This window comes from Zonotrichia leucophrys, chromosome 4A, assembly GCF_028769735.1.
Source record: "Zonotrichia leucophrys gambelii isolate GWCS_2022_RI chromosome 4A, RI_Zleu_2.0, whole genome shotgun sequence".
NCBI lineage: Eukaryota > Metazoa > Chordata > Aves > Passeriformes > Passerellidae > Zonotrichia > Zonotrichia leucophrys.
The window spans coordinates 4285375-4312492 of record NC_088174.1 but is presented as its reverse complement, the minus strand read 5'-3'; the positions used below and the strand labels follow the sequence as shown (position 1 = coordinate 4312492).

The 27118-nt window shown below is 53.2% G+C and overlaps 1 protein-coding gene across 2 annotated transcripts; it reads left to right on the top strand.

The window, feature by feature from the left end:
• The first annotated feature begins 180 nt into the window (after positions 1 to 180).
• Positions 181 to 24762, top strand: F8 (coagulation factor VIII). 2 transcript variants are annotated; one of them, XM_064713137.1, is made up of 28 exons: positions 181 to 270; positions 390 to 566; positions 4314 to 4438; positions 4709 to 4831; positions 5206 to 5418; positions 5952 to 6023; positions 6432 to 6542; positions 8360 to 8581; positions 8851 to 9085; positions 9475 to 9649; positions 10601 to 10694; positions 11353 to 11564; positions 11863 to 12013; positions 12150 to 12359; positions 13571 to 13846; positions 13937 to 15887; positions 16579 to 16744; positions 17531 to 17728; positions 18314 to 18542; positions 18633 to 18815; positions 19000 to 19116; positions 20330 to 20401; positions 21107 to 21192; positions 21651 to 21806; positions 22561 to 22705; positions 23575 to 23723; positions 23990 to 24166; positions 24385 to 24762. In XM_064713137.1, exons 2-28 carry the CDS (start codon positions 415 to 417, stop codon positions 24538 to 24540), a joined length of 6156 nt encoding a protein of 2051 aa, XP_064569207.1. In that variant the 5' UTR covers positions 181 to 270; positions 390 to 414; the 3' UTR covers positions 24541 to 24762. The 2 variants fall into 2 exon arrangements, with proteins under 2 accessions (XP_064569207.1, XP_064569206.1); XM_064713136.1 differs by having other exon boundaries at positions 13571 to 15887.
• The last annotated feature ends 2356 nt before the right edge of the window (positions 24763 to 27118 follow it).

The window sequence follows — 27118 nt, the reverse complement described above, 5'->3', positions numbered from 1 at the left end:
AAGGTGAGACCAGGCAAAGAACACACCTAAATTCTGCTGCCTCGGCAACCCTCCCTTTCCTCATCTTGCTCCCAGCCAGGAGCCAGGACACGGAGCCAGCGGAACTCACCGCTGTGCTTGCCCTCCCTTTCCTTTTGTTTTTTCCTTTCCTCCTGCCACTGCCAGAGGAAGAGCAGGAGAGTCCACCAGTCACACGCTGGTCACTCTTTGCACAAACCTGCTCGAGCCATTCCCCTCCTGACATCTTTGAGAAACTCTCCAGTGCTCCGAGTGAGTCTGTGGGTGCTGCCTTTAATCATCATCTCCGGTGGATTACAACAGCTGGATGAGCAGATAAAGGCTTTTCTCTTCTTTTTCTCATTCCTTCCTCTTCACTTTTCCTCCTGAAGTCAGAGCAGTTCCCAGCCAGGAGGCATGGTGCTGGTGGGAGCCCTGTGCAGCCTCCTGCTCCTGTGCCTGGTTGAGGAGGGCACCAGCAAAGTGAGAAGATATTACATAGCTGCGGTGGAAACCAGCTGGGACTACACACACAGCAACTTGCTGTCCGTGCTGCAAGCGCCTGCAGGGTAAAGCTCTTCCTTTTGCACTCCTAGAGCCCTGCCCTGGGTGTTCTCCCACCCTGGCATGTGGCACTGGGAGCTTGGCTCCAGGCAGGCAGGACATGGGGGTAACCTGGCAGGGTGGGTGCAGGGAGCTGCTGGGAAGGGGTGGTGTGATGGGGAGTCACTAAGGGCAACCCCTGATGAGGGACTGGTGGAATGGAGAGAGAAAGATGCAAACCTGCTCTGCATCGCTGTTCTGCACTGGTTTATCTTATTGCCATTTGCCTGGGACCTGTTAAAGTCTGTGCTAGGAGCCACGAGCTGATTTTCCAGCATGTGCTTGCTTTTCTGCTCTGCATCCTGGGGGCTTTGGGGAAGTGTGAGGGGAGATGGGCACCTGTGACTCCTGGGCGCTGCAGAGGAAGGTTGGCTGTGCCCCCCTGACATAACTCTGAGCAGCAAAGGCTTTCCGCTGTGTCTGCCCCTGGTAAAACCCAGCTTTAGTTATCCATATCTTTGTGTACATTACCTTGCTGGGGCTGAAATTTTTCCTCAAGGAAATGAAAGTAATTTGTAGCATTTGAGCAAAGCATGGTATTTATGCACAGTAGCAAGGAGGAGGAAGGCATGGTGGTTTTGCTGTGTACTTTGAAGTAGGAAGGAAAAATGGGCATCAGGATGGTGCTGTCTGAAGGCACATCTGGCTTGGGCATGCATGGCTGTGAATGTTCTGAGGTTGGCATGGAGAATGGAGCTGGATGGCTACACCCCTGTGGGTCAAGGTGTGCCCATTCCCTCTGCCCTGGTTCCATCCCCTTCCCCAGGCTCTGCTGAGGCAGGATCAGCCCATGAGTCCATCTCAGAGCCACAGTGACCTGAGCAGTGAGGAGCTGTGGTCAGGCACGGAGAGCCAGTGAGGAGTTGTGGTCAGGCACTGAGAGCCAGGCTCTAGGTCAGCCAGGCTCTAGGGATGACCCAGGTCAGGCTGACTAGCTGCTATAATGACTGTACCCCAGTTATGCTGTTTTTTCCCCTTTTGATTACTTCAGTAGGAAAATTGCATCCAGCACCCCCCTTTTACTGATCCCCCTGCCCTGCTTTCACTGATGCTGCTCTCAGATCCATTAGGCTGTGCTTGTGGTGATGACTTCCCTCACACTTAATTTAGCCCTGTGGCTTTCCGTTTCAGCACTGGCTTTATGATGCACTCAGGCACTATTCCTGACCCTGGAGTGACTCAGGGACCTGACCCTGCCTGGGGATGAGTGGGGTATTGGCAGGCAGTGTGAGGTCACCTGTCCTTCTCTAAAAAGGGGGAAAATAACACTGGCTGTCTCAGAGGGGCTTGCTGGTGTGCTGCAGCCTGGAGAGGCAGAGAGCTCCTGGGCAGTGCAGCTCTTGGGAAGCTGATGGGAGCCAGGGCTTGCTCCTCATGGCTGTTCCCAGCTGCATGGTGGTGCCTTTTCCCTGGCCCTGCTACAGGGGAGGGCACAGGAAAACAGCCAGGCTGGATGTCAGGGGCGTGCAGGAGTGAGCCAGGAAAGTGTAGCGGGCAGGCAGAGCTGGCCCTGGAGCTGGACTGTCCCTGAGCTGTGTCTGTGCTTCCTTCTGCCCCACACCTCGGAGTGCCAGCATCTCATGGCAGCTCCAAAGGGGCATCTCCAGCCAGGACCCCCAAACCCCCTGTAAGTATCCAGGGCCTTCTCTGGCATGTTTGTAGAAAGCTCTGTCAAATTAATGGGCTATAACATGCCAGAGCTGCTCACACTTTCCCCATGATTTCAGTTTCTCTTCCTCCCAAGCACAGCCCCACCACAGGGTCAGAGCCAGCACCAGCACATCCTGCAGTGGCTCCAGGGCTCTCAGCTCAGACACAGGGCTGATGGACACGTAGCAGCAGCCCATGTCTGAGTGTTTTGGCAGTGCAGGATGTCTCCCAGCTCCAAGAGATGAACAGATAGAACGGCTAACAATGCTGATCCAAGGTGCCAGAAACTTATCGGCCTGCCTCAGCTCCAGCTGCCCCTGGGGAAGGAAGTTCACGGGGACCCCAGTCACAGAGGACTGGCCAGAAGAACTCTGATCAGACATCCCTGGGCTGAACCCGCCTGCTTGTCTCCTGTGGGCTCTGCTCTGCCAGGACTGGGACCCAGCACTGAGCCCTGCTGTCACTAAGAGCCCTCCCAGCCATGCCCCTGCATGCCAGCAGAATCCCCCTGGCTCCAGAGGCTTTCTGCCTTGTTTACTGCAGAATTTGCAGGACCAGACCATCATATCTCAGAGCTGCATTCTCAAATTTGTGCTTTCTGGGAGCTAGAGATTAAGGCACAGCTTCCTGAGAGTGGACAGCTGAGTGTCAGCAACCCTGAGCTCAGCTACCTCCCGGTCTGGGGACACAGAGGGGAGCAAAGCTGAGGTAGGACCCCACTGCCAGCAAGCCAGGAATAAGATATGGGTGCCTGTGGGGTTATAGGAGCCTGTGGGGTGCCTGTGGGGTTATAGGAGCTGGGTGCCTGTGGGGTTATAGGAGCCTGTGGGGTGCCTGTGGGGTTACAGGAGCTGGGTGCCTGTGGGGTTATAGGGGCTGGGTGCTTGTGGGGTGCCTGTGGGTTATAGGATATGGGTGCCTGTGGGGTTATAGGAGCCTGTGGGGTTATTATAGGAACTGGGTACCTGTGGGGTTACAGGAGCTGTGGGTGCCTGTGGGGTTTTCTGGGCTCCCATCCTGCTCTGCCCCCGAGGAGAGGGGACCCTGCTCTCCCCACAGCACCCTCCAGCTGCAGGTGGCTTCCAGCCAGTGCTGTGGGGGTGAGTGTGCACTGCCTTTCCTAAATTTGAGTCACTCTGTCTCCTTCCTCTTCCGCTTGAGGAAGAGCTGCAAAGGGAAACGCTGCTGGAGTGAAGGCTTAGTCAGAGCAGGACAGCAAACCTTCCCTGCTTCTTAAGTGGGGAGAAAACACCACCTGGCTTTAGCTCCAAACAAAACAAGGCTGGAAAGGTTTGTCTGGTTACTGGAAATGGTCTTAGTCCTGGGGCTGATAAGTCAGCCTCTGAAATCCTTGAAGAAATTCATGCCTTTGTTATCCTGATAAACAGGCTGGATTCCTTCTGGAAAATGAATTTGTTAAGCTTCTTACAGATAGAAAGAGGCCAGCAGAGATAAGTGGGGTGTGAAATGCATTCAAGGCTCTTTTATCTTTCTGCTGTGAAGTGTAAATCCCATTTTGGGCAGAAAAGAAACAAATGTGGGGACATTGCTCAGACACAAAGCAAACTGCCACCACCTGCCAGCAGCCAGTCTCTTTCCTGGGGGGAGCTGGGGAGGATGTGAGTTACAGTGATGTGATCTGATTGCCACACCTGAAGGTGCTGGGGCTGGGGTGGCTTCAGGGCAGGGGTCACCATGGCACTGCCAGGGCTCTGTCTCTGCTGCCAAGGAAGCCTGAAACCGGACAAGGCATGAGGCAGGAGAGGGGCAGCAATGCCTGCTGCTGTGCCCTGCCCCAGCTGCATCTGGCTCTGGCCTTGTGTCTTCTTCCACCATGACTAACACCACAACACTAATCACTGCCCTGCTGGCATCTGCATGCTGAGCAAAACATTCCCAATCATACCTGGGAGCTGTCAGGAAACCCAAAGGACACAGCAGGGTGCGCCATCCCTGGGGATTGCAAGCAAGCTGTGGGAAGGGAAGGAAGGGGATGGATGTTGCATGTTGCCCATGCATGGATGGGTCTGTGCAATCAGCCTTGGCTTTCCTTCCTCCTGCAGCATTTTGGGGCATGCAGGCCCACGTCCCCCCCCAGCTGGTGTCCCTCCCCAGTACAGGAAAGCTGTTTTTGTGGAGTACCCTGATGGCTCCTTCACACAGCCCAAGCTGAAGCCAGCCTGGATGGGTAAGAAACACCTGCAGGGTGGGGAGCTCCAGCAATCCTTGACAGCCACCAAACTCATCCTGGGCTGGATACTGGCTGCTCTTCAGCCAGGAGCAGGAGAGCAGCTGGGTGGATCTGGGTATGGCAGAGCTCCTGGGGGTGCAGGGGCCCTGCTGGAGCTGATGCAGCTGCTGCACAAGGGCTTGTGGAAAGCCAGAACCCTTTGGGGCTGCTGGCAGGGTGTGAGCTGCCTGATCCCAGCTGCCTGACCTTATTGCCTTACCCCTTCAGGCCTCCTGGGCCCCACCATCCGAGCAGAAGTCCATGACACAGTGGTCATCACCTTTAAGAACCTGGCCTCCCGCCCCTACAGCCTCCATGCTGTCGGTGTGTCCTACTGGAAGGCATCAGAAGGTGAGCTGGCAGCACCAGGGGCTGCAAGTCCTTGTGTGGCACCTCCTGCCAGGTGTGCATCCCTCCCTCAGCCTGCCATTCATTCCCTCTGCAAGGACAGATGGCCACAGAGGTGGCCTGGCTTGGGGAGCAACGTGACCATGCCCAGCCCAGAAATGAGCTGAGCAAATGATGCAGAGCAAACCTGGATCTGGTATAGAGGTAAAACACAGATTAAATTGAAGGCTGCACAGCCCAACATGGGAATTTGGCACAGCTCTGTCACAGCCCGTGGGACTCACTGCCCTGGCATGGAGAGGGGCTGTGCTCTGGCTGGGAGGAAGGTGTGCTGGGGATGAGCCTTCAGTGGCATCTGGCCATTTCTTTGGTTTTAGGAGCAGGGTATGAGGATGAGACCAGCCAGCCAGAGAAGGAGGGGGACAGGGTGGATCCTGGCAAGACACACACCTATGTCTGGGAAATCCAGGAGAACCAGGGCCCGACGGACGATGACTCCGCGTGCCTGACCCACTCCTACTCCTCCAACACCAACAGTGTGAAGGACATCAACTCTGGCTTGATTGGAGCCCTGCTCGTGTGCCGACCTGGTAAGGACAGCACAAGGTCGGGACAGACCACATACAACCTTTAATGAAAGCAGAATAATCACAGGTGCCTTCCTGAGGGTGAGCAGGACAGTGGAGTCAGTGAGCTGTGCTCAATGAAAGTGCTGCTGGGGTTCAGAATTGAAATCCTGACAGCACAAGGTGCAAGAAGATGTGACTGGAGTAAGATTTGTCATCTCTGGCTGAGACATATCCTGGAGGTGGTTGTCCAGACCTGGAAATGACTGGGCACTGTCTGCAGGCTCCAGTGACTCACCAGGAGCAGCTTCTCCACTGAGCAAAGGTCTAAGGGGAGGCACCACAAATTGACCTCTTGATGCCTTCTGGGGGCAGCTGCCTCTCAACCATGGACTTTTGGGGACTGCAAGACTGGAAGCGGGGCTGTTGCAATTTGAGACACGACAAAAGCAAACCACAGCCTGGCCTTGGATTACCAGCTCTTGAAGAGCACAGAGGGAATTCCCTGGGTGGTGCTTGCTGACCTTTAAAGAAATCCATCTCATTGCATCTTGCAGGGACCCTGGCCAGTGATGGGAATGAGAGCCTGCAGAAAGAGTTTGTGCTGCTCTTCGCAGTGTTTGATGAAGGTAAGTGCTGGCTGAGTGGTGTCAGGCATTCAGCAGGGTCTGGGGCATCTGCTTTGCCATGTGTGTTCAATTAATGTGAGCACAGCTTCTCAAGGGTTTTCACCTGTCCAGTCCCCCCAGCCAGTGTGTTCCTGGTGCAGTACTGCCCCTCCTTGTCTTCCCCAGGTGCAGGGAGCTTGCAGCCCCCCTCAGCTCTGCCATGCCATGCCCTGGCCCTGCTCCCACCACACAGGTTAAGAGGGGATTCATTCCCTGTCATGTGTAGTGACATCCCCACACTCATGCAGAGCCATGGCCAGGTGTGCTGTGCATTCCCACAGGCACCACACATCTGAGCTCCCTGAGAAGGTTTATTTTGCTTTGAAATGCTCCCAAGTGACAGCTGACTGCACCCTCCTCTCTCCACAGGGAAAAGCTGGTACTCTGAGCAGGGTTCTGTCCCAGCAGCTGCTCAGCCCCAGGCTCACAACAGGACAGAGCTGCACACCATCAATGGCTATGTCAATGGCTCATTGCCTGGTGAGTCCTGCTGGGACAGGGACAGGGACAGGGACAGGGACAGGGCTGGGGGGCTTGGGATCTGCTAGGAGCAGGGCTGGAGCCAGGTCTGTAACCCTGAAAGGATGGAAGAGAAGAAATCAAGAGGAGTTTCCAGGTGATGGATCTGTTAGGCTGTGCTCACCTCAGAAGGGGTCTTATCTTTCACTCCTTGATCTGCCTTTCCCATTACAGCAGGGCAGGAGCTGTTTGCTGCTGTCTGTGCTGCCAAGAGCAGCTGGCTTCCTTGGAGCTCTCCAGCAATAATGCTGGAAGCAGAGTTTTATTTTTTGTAGCCGTGTGGACAAGGTAGGAGGTAGCATTTAGCTCTCATTAAATCACCTTCATAGGATTTTGGGAATAGAGCCATGGAATAATTTAGGTTGGAAAAGACCCTTAAGATCATCAAGTCCAAGTGTAAACTTAACACTGCCAAGTCTACCACTGAACCATGTCCCTGAGTGTCCCATATACAAGTCCTGGGCAGCCTGTTCCAGTGTTTGACAACCCTTTCAGTGAAGAAATTTTTCCCATTATCTGACATTAACTTCCCTGGTGCAGCTAGAGTGATAAGGTCTTCTCTCAGACTCCTCTTCTTCAGAAGAGCAAAAGAAAAGGCTGGGTTTGATCTCAGTGGACACAAAAGTTGCTGCTTTCTGGTGTTCTCCTGGGAAAAGATCCAGAGCTGCCTGAGAGTGAGGAATCTCCAAGACAAACTGGGAAACACTGTCAGGAGAGTCATTACCACCAGCAGCTTTGGGGAGCCACATCCTAAAACCTCCCACTGGGGCCTGGCCATTCTCCAGCAAAAAAAGCAAAAGTCGCCTAAATTCCCTGTCCTGATGGGTTCATAGAGGTCAGGATCTGAGGAAGCCACATGGTCAAACACCATCTCTGCACAGTGAGTTTTCCCTGGAGAAGTTATCCATGTCCACTCAGCATCCCCCTCCCTGGATGCAGGACCTGGCACCTGAGAGGTGTCTGATGGAGAGCTGGAAATGGAGAGCTGGAAATGGAGAGCTGAGGGCCTCAGGATGGAACCTCCACCCAGTTTCCTCCAGGCCCTTGGGATCTGTTCCAGCCACCTCTGCACTCTGCCAAAAGCGAGTATTTGACTTTGTTTGGCTTGAGCGTCCATGAACTTGTTATTCACTTCCCTGCTAGATTACAGAGCCCTTCAGCACACGTCAGTTTCTCCCCAGGAAAGTATTTTTACAATGCAGTCAAGTTCTTCCCCATTTCCTAAGCACACTGAGCTCTTTGAGTGGCTCTGAGGAAGGAATTTTCCCCAGCACTCAAATAATCTTGGTGACTCCTCTCTGCCCTTTGTGGTATTTCAGCTACTGCTGAGGATGTGCAGGAGCCCTTCTCTAAATGCAATGTTTTAGTATCAGGCTTGCCAGTGCTGTGATCAGACAAATGACTCTCCTGTCCAGTGCCCAATTTCCCTATTTACAGAGTCAAGGAGCACATCTCTCTCTTTACCACTGCATCCCACTGTGAGCTCCTACCAGCAACCCCCCAAAGTCCCCCAGACCCTAAATCTAGTCTTGTCTCAGGGGGATGGTGTGACCTGTGCCTCTGTTTTGCTCAGTTCACATTCCTGGGTGATTTCTCCAGCCTGAAGCCAGCACAGGAGCAGGGGACTCTACCAGACTCTACTCTACTCTACTCTACTCTACTCTACTCTACTCTACTCTACTCTACTCTATGTCAGACTCTGAGTCTGTGGCACCAAGAGTGGGGACAAGGGCTGGGCACAGTGCTGACCCCTGGCTGCTTTCCCTGTCCCCTGGCAGGTCTCACACTGTGCCTCAAGAAGCAGGTCCACTGGCATGTGATCGGGCTGGGCTCTGGGCCAGAAGTCCACTCCATCTTCTTTGAAGGCCACACATTCCTGGTGAGGAGCCACCGTCTCAGCAGCCTAGAAATCTCCCCTGCCACCTATCTCACAGCCCAGACCACGCCAGGAACAGCTGGCTGGTTCCGGATGTTCTGCCAGATACTGTCCCATCAGCAAGGTAACCTTATTTTCCAAGAGCTGGGGGGAAGAGCAGGTCAGGGCATGGCCTGGGCTCAGGGTTCTGTGCAGTGCTGCAGCTCCAGGCCCCTCCTGCTCCTTAGGGTTACATCCACCTGCAGCCTGGCCATACCAGATGGCAAGGGTGGGGATCCAGGTTGGCCCATTTGATGAGAAAAATAGTGGAGAAATTTCCAGGCAGGGCTTGGGTGGGTGCCTGCCTGTATTGGCACAGCAGTGTGACCCTTTCTCCTGGCTGTCTGACCCCAGTTGGCATGGAGGCCTTTGTGAAGGTGGAGGAGTGTCCCGAGGAGCGGCTGCTGAAGACAGGGAAGCAGTTAAAGGAGCCAGAGGACCTGGATTACCCTGAGGAAGATGAGCAAACTTATCATGTGATCCAAGCACGCTCTTTTGCCAAGGACAGGCCCATGACCTGGCCTTACTACATTGCAGCAGAGGAGGTGGACTGGGACTATGCCCCTGTGAAGCCAGCATCTCTGGACAGGTGAGAGTGGGCATGTGTGCTCACGAGGCTGCTCCTCAAGGCAGCCCTGCCAGCTCTTCCCCTTTTCCCCAGAAATTGTTTTTCATTCTGCCCAACCTGGACAGTTTTGTTCTTTATTAATACTAACAGTTTGGCAGGACAGGAATGGTTTTGAAGAGGCCATGGGAAGGCAGCACCTGGCTTTGCTCCATTTTACCAAATGCCCTGCAGAGACATTTGTCTTCATGGCATTTGTCTCTCTGTCAACAAGGCCTCTGGAATCAGTCCCTTCTGAGCAGACAACAACTCCTGGTGACCTTCTCAGCCACCTGCCAGGCCCTTGGATGATGGAAGGTCCTGCTCTGTTTCTGACATGTGGCCATTTGCTCTCTCTCTGCCTTTGCCTGCAGAAACATGGCAAGCCTGTACCTGGAGCCTGGCCCACAGAGGGTGGGCTCAAAGTATAAGAAGGTGGTGTTTGTGGAGTATGAGGATGCAACCTTCAGGAAGCGCAAGGTGTCCAACCAGCAGGACAAGGGAATTCTGGGGCCTGTCATCAAGGGGGAGGTGGGAGATCAGCTGAAGGTAAGAGAAATGCAGTTTACCACTGTAAGGGGAAATTTCAGATGATGCTGTTCCTACTAATAGCTCTTTGCTTGTGGCAGAGGTCTGACTTTAGTCATTCAGGTGCTCTCTCCTGTTTGGCAAAGCTCAAAGTTCACTGGAAAGGCAGGTGGTACTGGCAGCTTAAGGTAAATACTTTCAGTAAGATGCACAGGATATGGCCCAGTCCCTCTCATTTGACTTCTTTGCAGGTGTCTTAGGGCCTGTGTGAGTTCATACACGACCCATGACATCCAGCGCCTTCCTCTGAGGCAGGAGTGTCCCCTCATCCTCCGCTCTTCTCCATCTGTTTGCTGTTACCTCACAGCACTGGGGACTGTCACTTTTGTCTCCCAAAGTGCCTCTCCTGACCACTTGACTTGTTGCAGCTGGGAGGAATGGGATGGTTTCCAGCAGCTTCACATTTCTGCTCCCTCCCTGGGGTTCCCTGTGCGGTTGTGGGCATGTGACAGAGCTATTTAGAGAAATAAAGGAAGGGCTGCCTGCAGTGAAGTGGGGAGCACTCTAAAGCTCTTGATTGCTGTGCATACTTAATGTCCTGGTCCTCTGGGGCCTGGATTGATGGCCCTCTTCTGACTCATGTGTAAAGTAAGACTAAGGACAGCAACTTTCTCTTAAATAAATCTGATATTTTCATGCCCTCCTTACAACAGACACCTCCCAGAACAATGGAGAGTACAGGCTCATCACAGAAAAATGTGGTTTCTTGTACTCTGACTCTGTGATCCCAGACATGTCTGGGTCCCTCCTGTTGATCACTGGCAGGTTGCTAACCCCTGGGCAGTGCTGTCCAGTGTCTCCCTCTCTGCAAGGACACTGAGAGCAGCTTCAAGGGCTTACGGTGATCAGAAAACACCAGAACACCAGAAAACACTGATCAAAACCCATTCCTGCTGCCTGTCCTCATTTCAGATCGTGTTCAGGAATCTAGCCAGCCGACCCTACAACATCTACCCTCATGGCCTCACCAGTGTCAGGCCCTACTATCCCATGAGACGCTCACCAGGTAAGGCAGGCCATGGCAACTTGGGATATCACCTGGCCACTGCCATTTTTCTGGGCCAGGAGAGTTTCCTGAAGCTGGTTGTCCATTCATCCAAGCACCTGAGCTCTACAATTCCAGGGATTATGATGATTCTGGGTTCATGTTCCCATTGGTGCCGTGTAACTCTGTCTTTAAGGAGGGCTTTAATGATGACTGGGAGAAGGGGCATTTCCAACCAGGGAGCTGGGACCACGTTAATTGATACATCCTGGAGGCCTCCACTTTCTGACAATGCAGGAACCATCCTGGTGATCCTGCCTGTGTTTGCAGTTTATTTACAGCCCTCATTCCCTGGGCTCCCTCTGACCTGCATTTGTGGGGGGGTTCACTGTGATTTAGACTCTCTCTCTCTTGCAGCTTTGTCGTTTTTGCTCTGGGCTTGTTTTTCCCTCCAGGTTTCATTCCCAGAACTGCTTTCACCCCTTGTTACTGTGCTCCCAGGACCATGACTTGTGCAGGGCCATCCCACATCCCACCAGGATCCTGGGATGGGCATGGGTGGTTTCCTCTGCAGCTTGTGTGGTCAGGAAACCTTTCTGAGCTCTTTTACAAAGTGGGATCACCCCTTGCAGGAGCAGCCCAGACATAACTGGTCTGCCCTTGGGTTGTGTGTTGCCAGAGAAGGATGTGAAGGATATTGCCATTGCCCCTGGGAAGTCCTTCACCTACAGCTGGAGTCTCACCACTGAGGATGGCCCAACAGAGGCAGATCCTCGCTGCCTCACCCGTTTCTACTACAGCTCCATCAACCCCGTCAGGGACACTGCCTCAGGCCTCATTGGGCCCCTCCTCATCTGCTCCAAGAAGTCCATGGATCAGAGGGGGAATCAGGTGGGTCTTTCCTTTGTTGCCTCAACTTCTAAGCTGAAAGGCTGGAATGACTGCGGTAAGTGAATATTTAAGTAAACCGAAATTTATCTGTCCTGTTTCCTTCAACCCTACTAGCAGTCCTAATGCCTCTGCCTTCCCCATCCTCCCTTGCATGCTCTCTTTTCCACAAATCTTCACCTTAACTCCTGTGAAATAGCAATTAACTTCTCCATGCACCCAGTCTGAGACCTGACAGCTACACTGGGCATGAGGGGTGCTCTGATCAGACCAGGAATAATTTCTTCCCTCTCTTTTCCAGATAATGTCAGACAACATGAAGTTGGTGCTGTTTTCAGTCTTTGATGAGAACCACAGCTGGTACCTGGAGGAGAACATCAAGAGGTTCTGCTCTGATGCAGCCCATGTGGACACCCAGGACCCCCAGTTTTATGCCTCCAATGTGATGCACAGTGAGTACTAAGCCCTGCAAAGCCCCCACAGACACAGGCTCATCCCTGCCCCAGGGAGTGAGCAGGGGATGCACAGCATCTCAGCAGCCATGGAGGGAATTTGGTCTTGAAATGTTTCACCCCTGCCCTCTTCCAGCTATTAATGGCTTTGTATTTGACAACCTGCAAACAAAACTCTGCCTGAACGACGTTGTGTACTGGTATGTCCTGAGTGTTGGGGCCCAAACAGATTTCCTCTCCGTCTTCTTCTCTGGAAACACCTTCAAGCACAACATGGTCTTTGAGGACGTGCTCACTCTTTTCCCGTTTTCTGGAGAAACAGTCATCATGAGCTTGGAAAAGCCAGGTTAGTGACATGGGCTATTCTGCCAACCATGGGCTTGGCATCCCAGCAGAGATCAGTGAGCATTTCCAGCCAGTTCTCTGATTGGTGCCCAATTCCCTTGGACAGCTCTGAGAGCAAAGGGATCCACAACCTGATAGAACACCAAAGTGAGAGGCAGTGATTGAATCTTTCAAAGCTTAAATCAAAGAAATTGAATCACGGTATTTTACTTAATTAGTAGGGTGTGTTAAGGTCACACATGCTGCCAAACCAGTAGCTGGCTGCAGTAACATGAGCCTGGTGAACATTTGCAATCTTGGCTCCAAGCATGGAGGTCAAGGGGAGTGGCAGTGCTGTCCCTGCTGTGGGTGCAGCTACTGGTCATGCCATTTATCTCCACACTTCTGCAAGGACAGAAACCACAGCCACAGACAAGTCAGAGAAAATATTTGCTTCAGAGTTCAGTTATATTCCCCCCACTCAGCACTTTTCCCTTAGAGCTGTCAAACCATTTCCTCCTCCCAGAGAAGACACAGGATTTACCATGTGGTTGCAACACTGATATGAAGGTCATGAGCACTGCAGCCTGAGCCAAGCTGTCAGGGTTTGCAGACACCCCAGGAAGCTTTCTACAGCCAGCCAAGCCTCACATCCGTTTGAGCTCGGATTCCTGTGCTTCCTCAGAAGCAGAGCAGCAGCTCAGCCGGCAGCAGGTGGCAGCTCTCTCCAGCAGCAGAGCCCAGAAATCACACATCTCACCCTCCCTGCTGGGAGCAAACACACTGCCTGGGGATGAGAGACAGATGCAGCCTTCCATTTCTTTCTCCTTCAGTGGGAGAGCTGTGCTGACTGTCTTTGGGAGAGAGGGGTGTTTGACAGCACCAGGATGTCTTTGGGGGTGGGTTATGGTGGCTGCTGCTGCTGGGGGCTCCGTGGGTTCTCACTGCATTAACTGCTCCCACCAAGCTGTGCTTGGGCCCTCACAGGTGTGTGTAGCTCATTAAGCTCTGCCAGCCCTGCTGATGGTGCTTGCAAGGCTCTCATGTTGCCAGAACACTGTGGGTCTGGCTGTAAGACACTCTAGGGACTATGAGAGCATGGAATCACTACCATGAGCCAGAGGCTGCCTGAAAATACAGGTTGCACTAGCAAGGGAGCAGCATGGGAATGGCATCTCTTTAATTTCCCACTGAAGTGAGCTGATGGTGTCCTCTTGGCCTCTCTTGAGACAGGTGTGTGGACGCTGGGGTGCCTAAATCCTGATTTCAGGGACCGAGGGATGCATGCCAAGTTCACGGTCTCGCAGTGCCAGAATGAGCAGTACACTGATGAGGAAGATTATGTGTATTCTGATGGGGAGGAGGTGGCCTTTGAATTCCAGCCCAGGGGCTTCTCTAAAAGAAAGAAGTCATGTGTGAATGAGCAACTGAACAACATCACCTCTTCCAGAAATGAGATAGAGGAGACAAGATTGTGCCTGACAGAACATGGGGCCCTCCAGAGCAATGGTAAGATTTCTGATCCCTCTTCCAATGGCATATCAACATTTTTAGAAACATTGCCAAATCCAAATGATATTTCCACGTCTCCTCTGCCAGAGATGAGCTATGACCCAGTGTCCTATGAGTCCTTCCTGGAAGATGAAGAATTGTCAAAAATCCCCAGCCAGGATGAAGGGTTTGGAGCAGTCCCACGTGGAGAACACTTGGTGAGTGACAGTGGAAGGGTCCATGGTACTGTGAGCTCAGAAGAAGACCAGCAATGGCTGCACCAAGTCACAGCAGCTCCAGGAGAGGCTCCAGAGCTGCAGGAGCCAGTAAAAGGAATGACAGTCCAGTCTGGTGGTAGGATAGAGAACCTGGAAGCAGAGCCTCAAAAGACAGCTACTCATGCAACAAGCTTGTGGGACTCCATTGCTCATGCTGCTGGCAAAGCCCCTCTTCAGGAGAACAGGAGCTCAATTCACCAGAATGATCTGGAGCACAACCTGGCACTTCAAGATGTGTCTTCACAGGGTAATGAGGACAAGCTGCTAAAAAGGGCTGATAAAATATCCTTTAACCCGTATGACTCAGGGGAGGCAATCAGTACAGGCCTGTCTTTAAGTATTGATCACAACTCTTCCTCCACACTGAACAATCCTTCTGCAGATGAGACAGAAGATAATAGAACTTCTCATGCTGTGGTTCACAGTCACACCATAGAAAGTAATTATTCATCAAATGACCTAGATGCTAGGCTGGAAAAAAGGCCTCACAATGTGGTTTCACAAGGCTTTTATGAAACTTTTGAAGAGCAAAATGTTTCTTTGTCAGACAAACCTGTAGAAGAAGAAAACTTCACAGATGAGAGCAACCCCTTGCCTGCGAAAAGTGGCACAGAAAAGGCCAGTGGACTTGCCCAAGGCCTTCCAGAAACCACCTTTGCAGACAGCAATGACCTTGAGCCACCCAGCTATGTAATGACAGAAGAGAGGGATGAAGTAGTTTTGAAAGAAGTGTTTCAGGATGCTAAGGAATTAGCAGAGCTGGACAGTATTGCCCTTTCTAAATCGAACATTGTGACCAATGACACCAAGCCATTCCCAAACGGCTTCTTAAAGAGCCCTGAGCAGTTTCTGAGGCACAGAGTTACAGCCAGAAGCCCTGACTGGAGACCTAAACAAGGCAGGTCACTGGAGAGCAGAGGTTTGGGTGTTCCCAACACCAGCAGCAGGGACGGGGCTCAGCGCAGCAGACGCTCCCTGCCCTCACGGGGAGCACTGGGGACAGGACCTGCAGGGGCAGGAAGGCAGGGCACTGCTGAGGCTGCACACCTGGCCTCAAACTGGGACCCAGGCTCCCCAGGGGCTGTGGTGAACATGGGGGACGTGCACAGCCCAGCTGTGGCCAAGCTGCAGCCAGGCAGAGCTGCGGTGTGGGGGGCTCCTGGGAGACAGCAAGCTCGGGGGAGAAGCCACATGGAGGAGGAGACAAACTCTGTGGAGCAGTTGGGTCAGTCCAGTCCTGAGCCTCAGCAGCCCAAGGCCAATGCCACAGAGGACCACCTGCCTGGGAGAATGTCTGGGAGCACAGAAGGAACATCTCTGAAATCAGCCACCAGAGAGAACTGTTCATTGTCTCCAAGTCGTCCTCCTCAAAACAACAGCACCAAAAAGCCAGCAGAGTATGTGCAAGACACTCCTCATGGATGTCAGGTGCTTGGCAGAGAAGATGGCCTCAGAGAAATAGGGAACAGAGAGGGCCAGGGCCTAGGAGAGCCCAAGGAGGATGGGGAAAGCAACAGCACAGCTGGGGAGAGGAGCCACATCCCAGGACACAGGGAGGAACCAGCCCTGAACAATGGGACACATTCCAGCCCCTCAGAGACTGCCAAGACAGACTATGACGAGTACAACACAGAGCAGACCATGGAGGACTTTGACATGTATGGGGAAGTGGAGCATGACCCACGCTCCTTCCAGGGGGAGATGAGGCAGTACTTCATTGCAGCAGTGGAGGTGATGTGGGAGTATGGGGACCAGAGACCCCAGCACTTCCTAAAAGCAAGGTAAGTGTGATTGTCCTGCAGGCATTCCTGCTGCACTGCATGGCATGGCATGATGTGTCACAGATATCTTTTATGAAAAATCCTTTCCGTAAGATTTTTTCCTCCTGAGAAGCTGAGAGGCCTCAAATACAAAATGTAAACAATGATTATCTGCTGCTGTGGAATGAAACAAGTAGATCTGTGATTAATCTCATAGAGTTGTTTCTAATTAATGGCCAATCACAGTCAGCTGGCTTGAACTCTCTGTCCGAGACAAAAGCTTTTGTTATCATCCCTTCTTTTCTATTCTTAGCTAACCTTCTGATGAAATCCTTTCTTCTATTCTTTTAGCATAGTTTTAATATAATATATATCATAAAATAATAAATCAAGCCTTCTGAAACATGGAGTCAGATCCTCATCTCTTCCCTCATCCTAGACCCCTGTGAACACAGTCACAATGAGATGGCATGTCCTGCCAGGCAGGATCTCAGCTCTGTACCAGTACAACCCAGCCAAGCAGCCCAGGGGAAGGATGCTCCCAGCATCTCCCTCTCCCCAGGGGCGTTTAAACCTCCAGAAACTTTGAGCTTCCTTGCAAGGAAGGGTCAGGGATGCTCTGGCTCTATATCCCCCTGGCCTGTGACAACCCTGCCATACTGTGCTCGCTGTGGGACAGTGTCACATGACTGAGCTGACTGTCACCCTGCAGGGACCCCCGGAGGAGCAGGGGGAAGCACTCCTGGCAGTACCGCAAGGTGGTTTTCCGAGAGTACCTGGACGAGTCCTTCACGCAGCCGGTGCAGCGCAGAGAGCTGGATGAGCACCTGGGCATCCTCGGGCCCTACATCAGGGCAGAAGTTCAGGATGTCATCATGGTGAGTAGAAAGTTCCCATTTCCTATAAAACCATAAATCTCCCTGTCGTTGTTGTTGGAGTTCAGCCAGAGGGAGTGCTGCCCTGCAGTGCCCATGGGTTAACCTTCAGGGCCTGGGGACAGGAGCTGCCCTGCTGGCACGTGAATGGCACCAGACTGGGATTCAGAGGGACCTCAGTGGCTGGAGGAGTGGGCCAGCAGGAATCTCAGAGTGTTCAGATGCAAAGCCCTGGAGCTGAGACCCAACCCCTGTAACAGCATGGCCTGATCAGCTCCTGGGCTCCATGGGGAGCCTTTTGGGTGAGGGGATGCAAAAAGGGTAGTGAGCTAAGCAGGGCTCAGTGCAGCTCTTTTAGGTGCTCTGTATGAGGGCAGGCTTGGGCTTCCCACACTACCACAGCTCCTTCAACACCTACCTGAGAAGAAAGTGAAAGGCTCAGGACTTGTGTCCCTGGAGAAGTTCCCCAGTTTTCATGGAAATCTTCACCAGGATGGATGCAGCACCTTTGGGCTCCAGAGACAGGAGTGTAGCTGACCTTGCTTCCATTGAGCAGGCAAAGGCCTCATCCTGCTGACATGAACCCAGGACGTGCTTTCCACCAGAGACTGCACTGCACAGCTACAGCTTGTGCTTCAGCAGGGGCTGGCTACTGCATGGAGACCAGCTGGAGGCCTGGCAACCAGGGACATCCTTCCCACCAGCTGGCTGGACCCACCACCAGGGCCCAGAACACTGTGAGCATTGCTCCCTCACACATTGCACTGCTCTGCCTTCCCTCTGGTGCAGGTGACGTTCAAGAACCTGGCCTCACGACCCTTCTCCTTCCACTCCACACTGACAGCCTATGAGGGCACAGCACAGCAGGGTGAGGTGGTGCAGCCTGGTGGCCAGCAGAAATACACCTGGAAAGTGCTGCCCCAGATGGCACCAACCACACAGGAGTTCGACTGCAAGGCCTGGGCTTACTTCTCCAACGTGGACCTGGTAGGTGGGAGTCTCCATAGGGCACCCCAGGAAGGGGAGGAGGGCAGCACGCCTGGGTCCTCCTGGGAGGTCAAGGAATTTCCTATGGGGCTGTGCTGAAAGCAGCTTGGGGCTGTGTGGATTCTCAGGTGTCTAATACAATGATGAATACATGCTGGTGCTCCCCTCTCCCTCTCCCTCTCCCTCTCCCTCTCCCTCTCCCTCTCCCTCTCCCTCTCCCTCTCCCTCTCCCTCTTCTCCATTTGGTTTTCACCCATTTCCCCAATTATTCCAGCCTATGATACTTACAAGAAAACCAGCATTCTGCAGTTCCTTACCTCTATGCCAAATCTTCCTGAATCTGGCCCCAGGGTCCAACACAGTAGGGACTGTTGGACAGACAGACACCATGTCTCTTGAAAGCACATGCAAACACTTGTTGCTCAGCCTTTCTTAGCTCGGTGAACCCTACAAATGAATCCCTCCAGAGAGGGAGCCAGGCCAGGGATGCAGATGGGTTCAGTGCTTTCCTCTCTGCTGTCTCTTGCTGGTGTCAGTGACTCCCCCAGCTCAGAGGCAGCCCCTCATTCCCTGGCTCCCTGGCAGGAGAAGGACCTGCACTCAGGCCTCATCGGGCCGCTGATCATCTGCAACCATGGGGTGCTGAGCTACGTTTCCAGGAGGCAGCTGGCTGTGCAGGAGTTCTCCCTGCTCTTCACTATCTTTGACGAGACCAAGAGCTGGTACTTCCCAGAGAACGTGGCCAGGAACTGCCGCCCTCCCTGCCGGCTCCAGCAGGACAGCCCTGACTTCAGGAGAAACCATTCCTTCCACGGTGAGGCTCCCTGCCCTTTCCATCCCACAGCCCGTATCAGGATGGGAATGCCCCAGAGCCCTGAGCCCCTCTGACTGCTGCCTTTCCCAGCCATCAATGGCTATGTGAGTGACACCCTGCCTGGGCTGGTGATGGCCCAGCAGCAACGGGTCCGATGGCACCTCCTGAACATGGGCAGCACTGAGGACATCCACTCTGTTCACTTCCACGGGCAGCTCTTCAACGTCAGGACCGGCCAGGAATATCGCATGGGAGTCTACAACCTTTATCCTGGTGAGAGGCAGCACTGTGCACGCCCTCTGCCAGGGCCTGTGCCCTCAGGAAGTTTCTGTGGGGGAATACCAAGGAGGGGGAGTGGATCTGGACTGTTCTGTCCCTGTGCTTGCACAGCACTTGGCACAGTGTGTCCCATTACAGGCAGTAACTCCGCTCTGCTCTGCTCTCCATTCCTGGCCAGGTGTCTTTGGGACAGTGGAGATGTGGCCCTCACATGCTGGCATCTGGAGGGTGGAGTGCAAAGTGGGAGAGCACCAAGAAGCTGGAATGAGTGCCCTCTTCCTCGTGTATGACCTGAGTGAGTGATTTTCTTGTGAGCACACACACAGCCATGACCAGTGTGTATTTGAGCTTCCTCCCCCACATCTCTCAGCATTTCTCTTGGGGTGACCCAGGTGGGACCTTCTGTGTTTTCACTCTGAAGAAAAGTCACTACTTTAGCCCTTGGCAGCCTGCACAGCCCAGCAGAGAGCAGGGTCAGGGGCACAGCTGGGGTGAAGGCTGGGAGGCAGCTTCATTGGCCTGCAAATATTTACTGCAAGAGTTCTCGGTCTCCAAATCTGAGAGTCTCTGGACCTTCCATAAAATGCACTTACCAAGGAAGTGCATGCATGGGCTGGTCCCTGCCTGTGCTGCCAGTAAGATACAGTGCCCAGCTGCCTAGCCATATATCAGGAGGTAAACTGAGGCACAGAGCAATGACAGGAGGCAGTGAGTGATGCTGCCTGACTGCAAGTTGGTCTGATAGAAATAGCTCCAAGAGCAACTGCAAAATCTACATTAAACTTCTGATTCCACCCCAGAACAACATGTTTCTAACTCACCACAAGTAAGGACTGGGGAAGTGGTGTGGGAGAGTAGTATTTTATCACACTGTGACAGTCTCTCTCCTGTTTATAACAGAATATTAAATGTCAGCCAGAAAATGTTGCTGTAAGTTAAAAATCCGCTTAAGATTTCAAATTTGCATTCTCCCCAGGAGCATTTGACATGCAGTGGAGATGTCAAGGTGTGACAAGTCACTAATAATAATGGTTATTATAAGAGACTAACATCCCTGTGCTCAGAGACCAGAAGAGACACAGAGAGAGACAGGGGTGTCAGGAAGACTTTCCTTTAGCAATGTGATATTTGTTTTCAAAAGATGATGCCTAGCAACAAAAAGGCCCAGGAGCAAGATGTGGGTATAAGGAAGAGACACTTGTCAGCATTGCTGGGACATTAGGACATGGGAATGAGAGGTCATGGATTCAGGGAAAGGAGTTTGGCAAAAGGCTGCTGTGTCTGATGCTGGAAACTCTCTGCTCTTGACATGGGGGGTGTGAGCAAGAACTTCCAGCTATCTTAAAATCCAGAGATGGATGTGGAAGCCTCTAAAACCTATCCCTTGGTGTGAGAGAAATAGACCTGGGAGCTCCTGGAGGCTTGCAAACCTCCCTGAGCCTGAAGGCTGCTACCCAGCCCAGACTTTTGCTGTCTAACCAACTGTGCCTGGCTTCTGTTCCCTGCAGACTGCCAGAATGCCCTGGGTATGGCCTCGGGTGGCATTGCAGACTCTCAGATCACAGCTTCAGGGCAGTATGGTGAGTAACTGGAAGGCAGGGGGGCTCAGGGCAGCTTCAGCCAGCAGAACTCACTTGTTTGCCTGCCCCACTTCTGCTGCACTGAGTCCCTGGTAGTGGAGTCCTTCCCCCATCCGTGCCCATGCCAGCATCCCAGTCAGGACCTGGAGCCTTCCCACACAGCTGGCCCACGGTGCCAGTGCTGTGCCACCCTGTGTGTCACAGACATCTTTTATGAAAAATCCTTTCCTTAGGATTTTTCCTCCTGAGAAGCTGAGGAGGAAAACAGGAACAAAATGTAAACAATGGTTATCACCTGCTGTGGAATGCAACAGGTGGAGCCTTGATTGGCCCACGTTGGCTGTTTCTATTTAATGGCCAATCACAGTCAGCTGGTTCAGACAGAGAGTCCAAGCCACAAACTTTTGTTGTCATTCCTTCTTTTTCTATTCTTAGCTAGCCTTCTGATGAAATCCTTTCTTCTATTCTTTTAGTATCGTTTTAATACAATATATATCATAAAATAATAAATCAGCCTTCTGAAACATGGAGTCAGATCCTCGTCTCTTCCCTGATCCTCAGACCCCTGTGAACACGGTCACACCCTGTGTGTGGCTACTAAACCCCGGGGTGATGCTCAGGCCCAGTGCTGTGGGTGCACCTCTCACCACCTGGGGCAGCAGCAGGGGCCAGCAGCACCCTTGTGTCTGTGCTCTCTCCTTGCAGGGCAGTGGGCTCCTCACCTGGCCAGGCTGCACAACAGCGGCTCCATCAACGCCTGGAGCACCGACCGCAGCAATGCCTGGATCCAGGTGAGGGGGGCCCCGTGTCTGAGGCACCGCTGGGGGCATTGCAAGGCCATGCTCATGGATGGGCAGTGCCTCCCCAGCTATAAACTGCTGTTCCTGCTGTTTCCTCTTCCCTCTGAGAGGGGAGCACTAAGATCCTAATGGCAGCTGCTCTGCTCAGGTTGCTGCTGGCCTGACCCCCATATCCATGCTCAGTGCAGCAGAGGAATCACTTAATGGTCCAGCTGCAGCACTGGATTGTGCAAAATCTCCCCAAACCCAAGGCAGAACAGCTCACCTCTCCTAACAGCTCTCCCCTGTTCACTCACAGCTGTTGGCTGACTTGTACCCTTATGAACAACTGGTTTAATTACTTTCATAACCAGTGCTCAATTATGTCAGGAGGAAGTAAGTTTTTGGGGCATTGCCTGAACATGGCTTGGGTTTTCCATCAGAAGTGAATCCCTGACTTTCATTCTCAGGTGGATCTTTTGCATCCCACCATTATTCACGGCATAAAAACCCAAGGGGCCAGACAAAAGTTCTCCAGCTTCTACATCTCCCAGTTTGTTGTGTTCTACAGCCTCGATGGGCGAAGGTGGAAGACCTACAAGGGGAATGCCACGAGCACGCAGATGGTGAGGTCAAGGGTCTTGAGAGGAGATTGCTGCCCCCAAATGGGGTGTCCTGGAGTGAGGAGGGCTGGGGAGCTCTGTCCACAAGGCAGAAACCTCCTGAGCCCCTGAGATTAGAGAGAGACCATTCAGTGCCAGGTGGCTGAATCACAGGTCTGCAAGGGACTTGCTGTCCCATCTGTCTGATTTTAAACTATCTGAGCTACCTCTTTCCACCATCCCAGGTGGCTGTGAGATCCACCTCTCAATGTTATGTTGTGTTTTACTTAGAGCTAGGCATAAGATTCTACCTGAGTATCTTTTTTGACCTCAAAGGCAAATTTGCCTTTCTAAAAATATTGTGCAGGCACAGATGATTTGGAGAATCTACAGTCGCTAGAAAAAACCCACAACATAAATATGTAAAAGCTGATCAATCGTCTGGGAGAAGAGTAGCCAGAAAAGCCTCCATTGTGTGCACCATCTGTGGCTACAACTTTTCCCAGGTTCAAACGTTTGAGGATTGACTTTTTTCCTTATTTTTCTCACCACTGTTTGGTGAAAATATAAAACCAAGTTAATTTGCACAGACCCAAAGTTTCTTCTTCTCTTTTTCTTTCTCAGTGTCCCACTCACACTTTGGCCTGAGGCTCACTTAAGATCATTTCCCTGAGTTGTCATTTTTGTGTGCCAGACATGAACGTTCTTCTCCCCAGTAATCCTCGTCCTGCCTCTCTTTCCATTCATGCAACAATCCTTTTCCTCCCTTTCCCTGCAGCTGTTCTTTGGGAACGTGGATGCCAGTGGAGTGAAAGAGAACCGGTTCAAGCCCCCGGTGGTAGCTCGGTACATCCGCATCCACCCCACCCACTACAACCTGCGGGCCACGCTGCGCATGGAGCTCCTGGGCTGCGACCTCAACAGTGCGTGTCCCCCTCCCATCCCAGCCACCAGGGCTGCCCTCTGCTCTGCTCTGCTCTGCTCTGCTCTGCTCTGCTCTGCTCTGCCCTGCTGGGGTGCTGAGCCCCAGCTCCACCTGTGCCAGGACCCTCAGGCAGTTATGGAGGAGGAAGGAGGCAGCTGGAGATGGCACTGAGGTGTTGAGGGAACAAAGCTGGAAAGTCTCATTGTGGTCTTAGAGATAAAAATACCAGAGGAAGAGCCAGATCTCACCAGCTTTTTTACTGAGGCACAGGAAACTTCCAGCAGCAGCTAAGCTGATAGATGGGGAGCTGCTGCCCCAGTCTGTGGGGGCAGAAAGCAAGCAGAGACAGATGCTGTTGGCTTTTAGTCTGGTTTTGCCAGTTGAAGGTGAGATGGCTCTGATCAACAGCACAGCCTGGGGAAATGGTGCCCTAGGATCATGTCTTTGGCTTTGCACACCTGCTCTGTAGCAGCTAAAAGCAGCAGTGGCTGTGCTGTCAGCCCATGCCCCAAACCTACCAGCTGGCTCTAGAGCAGCTGTGCACAAGCACACCTGGTCACACAAATGCAGTGTCTCCCTGACAGGTATTCTTGTCCTCCTCCTGGAGACAGGTTCTCCTTATGTTTCCTTACACCAGAAATTCTTCACATTTCTTTTAGATAAAATCTCCAGGGAGAAAAGAAGGTGGGAGTAGTGAGGTCAGAGCAAGGCTGCACACAGGGGCCCCAAGCAATGCAGGGACCATGGCACTGCAGAACTCATAACCAGGGCAAAGGCATGCAGGGCAGCTGGAGCAGTGAGCAGGCAGAAGGCATCTCCATGGTGGGTCAGTTCTAGCCCCTGACAAGCATTGCCTCTCTCTTCCAGGCTGCTCCATGCCCTTAGGAATGGAGAACAGAGGGATCCCTGATGAGCACATCACTGCATCCTCCCACAGCGCCAACATCTTCTCCAAATGGACACCAGCCCTGGCCCGCCTGAACCTTCAGGGCAGGACCAATGCCTGGAGGCCACAGGTAGCCTGTGTGAGGAGATGGCAGGCAGCTGGGAGCCCAGCAGGGTCCCCATGTCACCTCCCCTAGTGTGGGAAGTGTGTGCAGCCACATGCACCATGCAAGCTGCACACTCACTGCCACACTGATTTAGCACCCAGCAGCTCCGAGCAGATGCCTGGTAGGGCAGGTGAAGCAGAGGGAATGGCAGGGCCAGCCTGGCTTAAGCTGCAATGAGTGTGTCTTCCTCATTGCTGCTGGAGGGTTGATGGCAGTCTGTCCTTCCCCAGAGCAACAGCCCCAGAGAATGGCTGCAGGTGGACTTCGAAGTAACCAAGAAGGTGACTGCAATCATAACCCAAGGTGCCAAAGCTCTCTTCACCCAGATGTTTGTGAAGGAGTTTGCTGTCTCCATCAGCCAGGATGGCATGCACTGGAGCCCAGTCCTGCAAAATGGCAAGGAGAAGGTAGGCAGGGCTGCTCTGTGGCCAGAGCCCATGCCACCACCCCCAGGGCAGCAAGCACAGCCCTTGGCAGCAAACATGCTCACAGGATTTCTCTCCAAGAGCAGTGAGCCAGGCTGTGCTTCTTCCTTCCTTAAAGCATCCCAAGGGGTGTTTGTCTGGCTTGATCCTGTCCTCACTATGCCAGCCAAGTGCATCCCTGGCTTCTCTCTCCTCTCCAGATTTTCAAGGCAAACCAAGACCACCAGAGCACAGTGAGGAACAGCCTGGAGCCGCCTCTCTTTGCCCGCTATGTGAGGATACACCCCCGCCTGTGGCACAACCACATTGCCCTGCGAGTAGAGTTCCTTGGCTGCGACACTCAGCAGGAGTACTGATGGCTGCAGGGCCAGGAAGGGGCACTGCCAGCCCAAGGACACACATCCCACCAGGCCCTGAGCCCTCCCCAGGGCTGGAGCCATCCCTCCAGGGGCCTGGCTGCCCCTGCTGCTGGGGAAGGGCTGCAGAAGTGGCTGGGTCATTATCTGCCTTTTCCTGTGTCTGCCAGATGCCATATACTCAGATGTAATGATGAAGAATTAAACAGTAATTTTCCAGTATCTCTCTGCACTTTCTCCTCTGCTTTAGCCTTGGATTCCCCAGGGACTCATTCAACATTACCAGCAGCTACAAATTAATTAGCCTCAGAGCTTCTCAGCCTCGTTTTGCACAAATTCTTGCTGTCCTGGGCACTGGAGGAGGAAGAGCAAAGATAAGGATAGGGGGTGGAGGCCCTGCTCCAGGCCCCAGTGTCCATTTCACAATCGGTGGGGATGGGAGGCTGGAGGGAGGCAGCTCTTGCTCAGCCTGACTCAGCACTGGGCTTTGCCCCTGCACTTCCCTTTGTCTCCCTTCCACAGTGCTGCTGCTGCTGTGGCTGGGTGCCATCACCCTCCTTTCTGTTGCTGCCTTGAGCAAGCTGTCCTTGCTCTCCACAGGAGTTCTGTGGGTGCCTGTGCCTCCCAGGGACCCTGGTGGATGAGCTGCCACCTTGACATGACCCCCAGCAAGGTGTCCATGGGCCAGAGCCACCTTTCTGACACCTGTGGCTTTCCCCCTCCCTGGCACCCACCCTACACTGTGGCAGAGGTTTCCCTTCCCAGGAATGACGATGAGCAGGGTGACATTGGCTCCTGCCTCATTCCTCCTGTGGAGTGGGGACCTTCCAGAGCAACAGCCACCTCACAAGGCTGGGGAGCACCTGAAGGGCTGTGGGGAAGGCATGGAGGTCATCCTTGTTGGGCAGCACTTCTCCTCCAGCAGCTTGCCAGAGCCTGTGCCATCCCACTCCCAGGGCAGTGAGTCCTCCATCTGTGATGGGGGAGCTGGGTGGTCCCACAAAACCTCTGGCACCTGGTGTGGCAGGGAAAGCAGGGTTGTGAGGGGCTTTGGAGAATGGCAGGAGTCAGCTGGGTGCTGCCACAGTGGGATAGGCAGGACAGCAACATCCAGTGATTGCCTTGTGAACTTCCACGGTGCCCCATCAGAGCTGGGCAGTCTCTGCTCACACCTGTAGGAGATGTGGCCTGCAGCAGGTCTGGGAACAGCTGTGCCACAGCACAGGGGACAGCTGTGGTGATGAGGACACCAGGGCTGTGCCATGACCAGGGTGGTTGTGTGAGGGATGGCTGCTCTCAGGCACCCAGCTCCTGCCTCCATCACTGCACTGGGCTGTGTGGTGCACAGAGATCTCCCCTCCATGGCCTGTGGCTGGAGGAAGCAGTGACATGAGCTGCAGACCACCCCAGTGGTGTGACCTGTCTGGGAACCCACACCCAGGGGAGATCAGAAACCGGTGTTTCAAATAACAGCTTGAAAAAGCCTCAGGCACATTCCACACTGCTACACAGGGAGCCTTTGCTGTGGCCCTGGCAGTGATTACATTACAGCCCAGGCAGGAGATGCAATCACCCTTTGGCTCAATTGCATTCTGGCAATAACGAGGCACAGAGGTGAGGAGAGGCTGCCTGGCAAGCACTGGCCTGGAGAGAGGGATAGGAGCCATGAGATTCTCAAAGGGAACACCCCTGCTTGAGGCAGAGTAGCCCTCAGCCTGGGAGGACAAAACCTGCCACCTCAGGCCCTTCTCAAGGCATCCTTCCTCAGCTCCAAAGCAACTCCATGGGTATAAATACCCTTCAGGGTCTCTACCAGTGGATGCTCAGGCTCATCTTCCCTCCAGAAAGAGGCTGCCATGTTCTGGCACATTTGTCTGGTGACACAGGGTTAGCTCAGAGCAAAAAATCTGTGCACCAGAGCCCACTCTGGATTATTTTCAAATAGGAAGCACAGCTGAAATCTCTGCAGGCATCCCAGCAGCTTTCACCCAGCAGCCCTGAGCAGCTCCAGGATGTTCTCCAGCCAGCCAGGCAGCAGGGAAGGGGCTGTGCTGAGAAAGAGCAGTAGTGGGCAGGCAGACAGATGTGTCTGAGCCTGCCAAGTTCTGGCATCCATTACTGGAAGCATGTCCTGACATTTATCTTGTGAGGAACGGAGACCAGACGCTGTTTCCTCCCAGCACGACGCAGATCTGAAATGCATCACATCCTCCCCCAGCCACAGACGTTTCTGTGCAGGGAAAGGGCTTGACCAGCATGAAGCCCTCTGCCTTTCAGCCAGCAGATGCCCTGCCTAGTCACAGCCCTGCAAAGAGTCCCTGGATCCTCCTGCACCCCAGGGATCTTTTGTCTTTCATGACTCAGCTGCCAGGCTTGCCTGGGCTGGGTGATCTGGTGCCCACACAGCTTTCTGGTGTCTCCAGGAAAAAACACAAAATACATCCTGGCTGTCTCTTTCTGTTACAGCCCAAGCAGAGATTAATTGGATAGCCAAAGTGTGTGTGGTTTCAATGCTGAGCCGCAGCCATAAGCCATGGGTCAGGGAGGTTTCTGAATCTCCCTTCCCTCATGCTGGCTG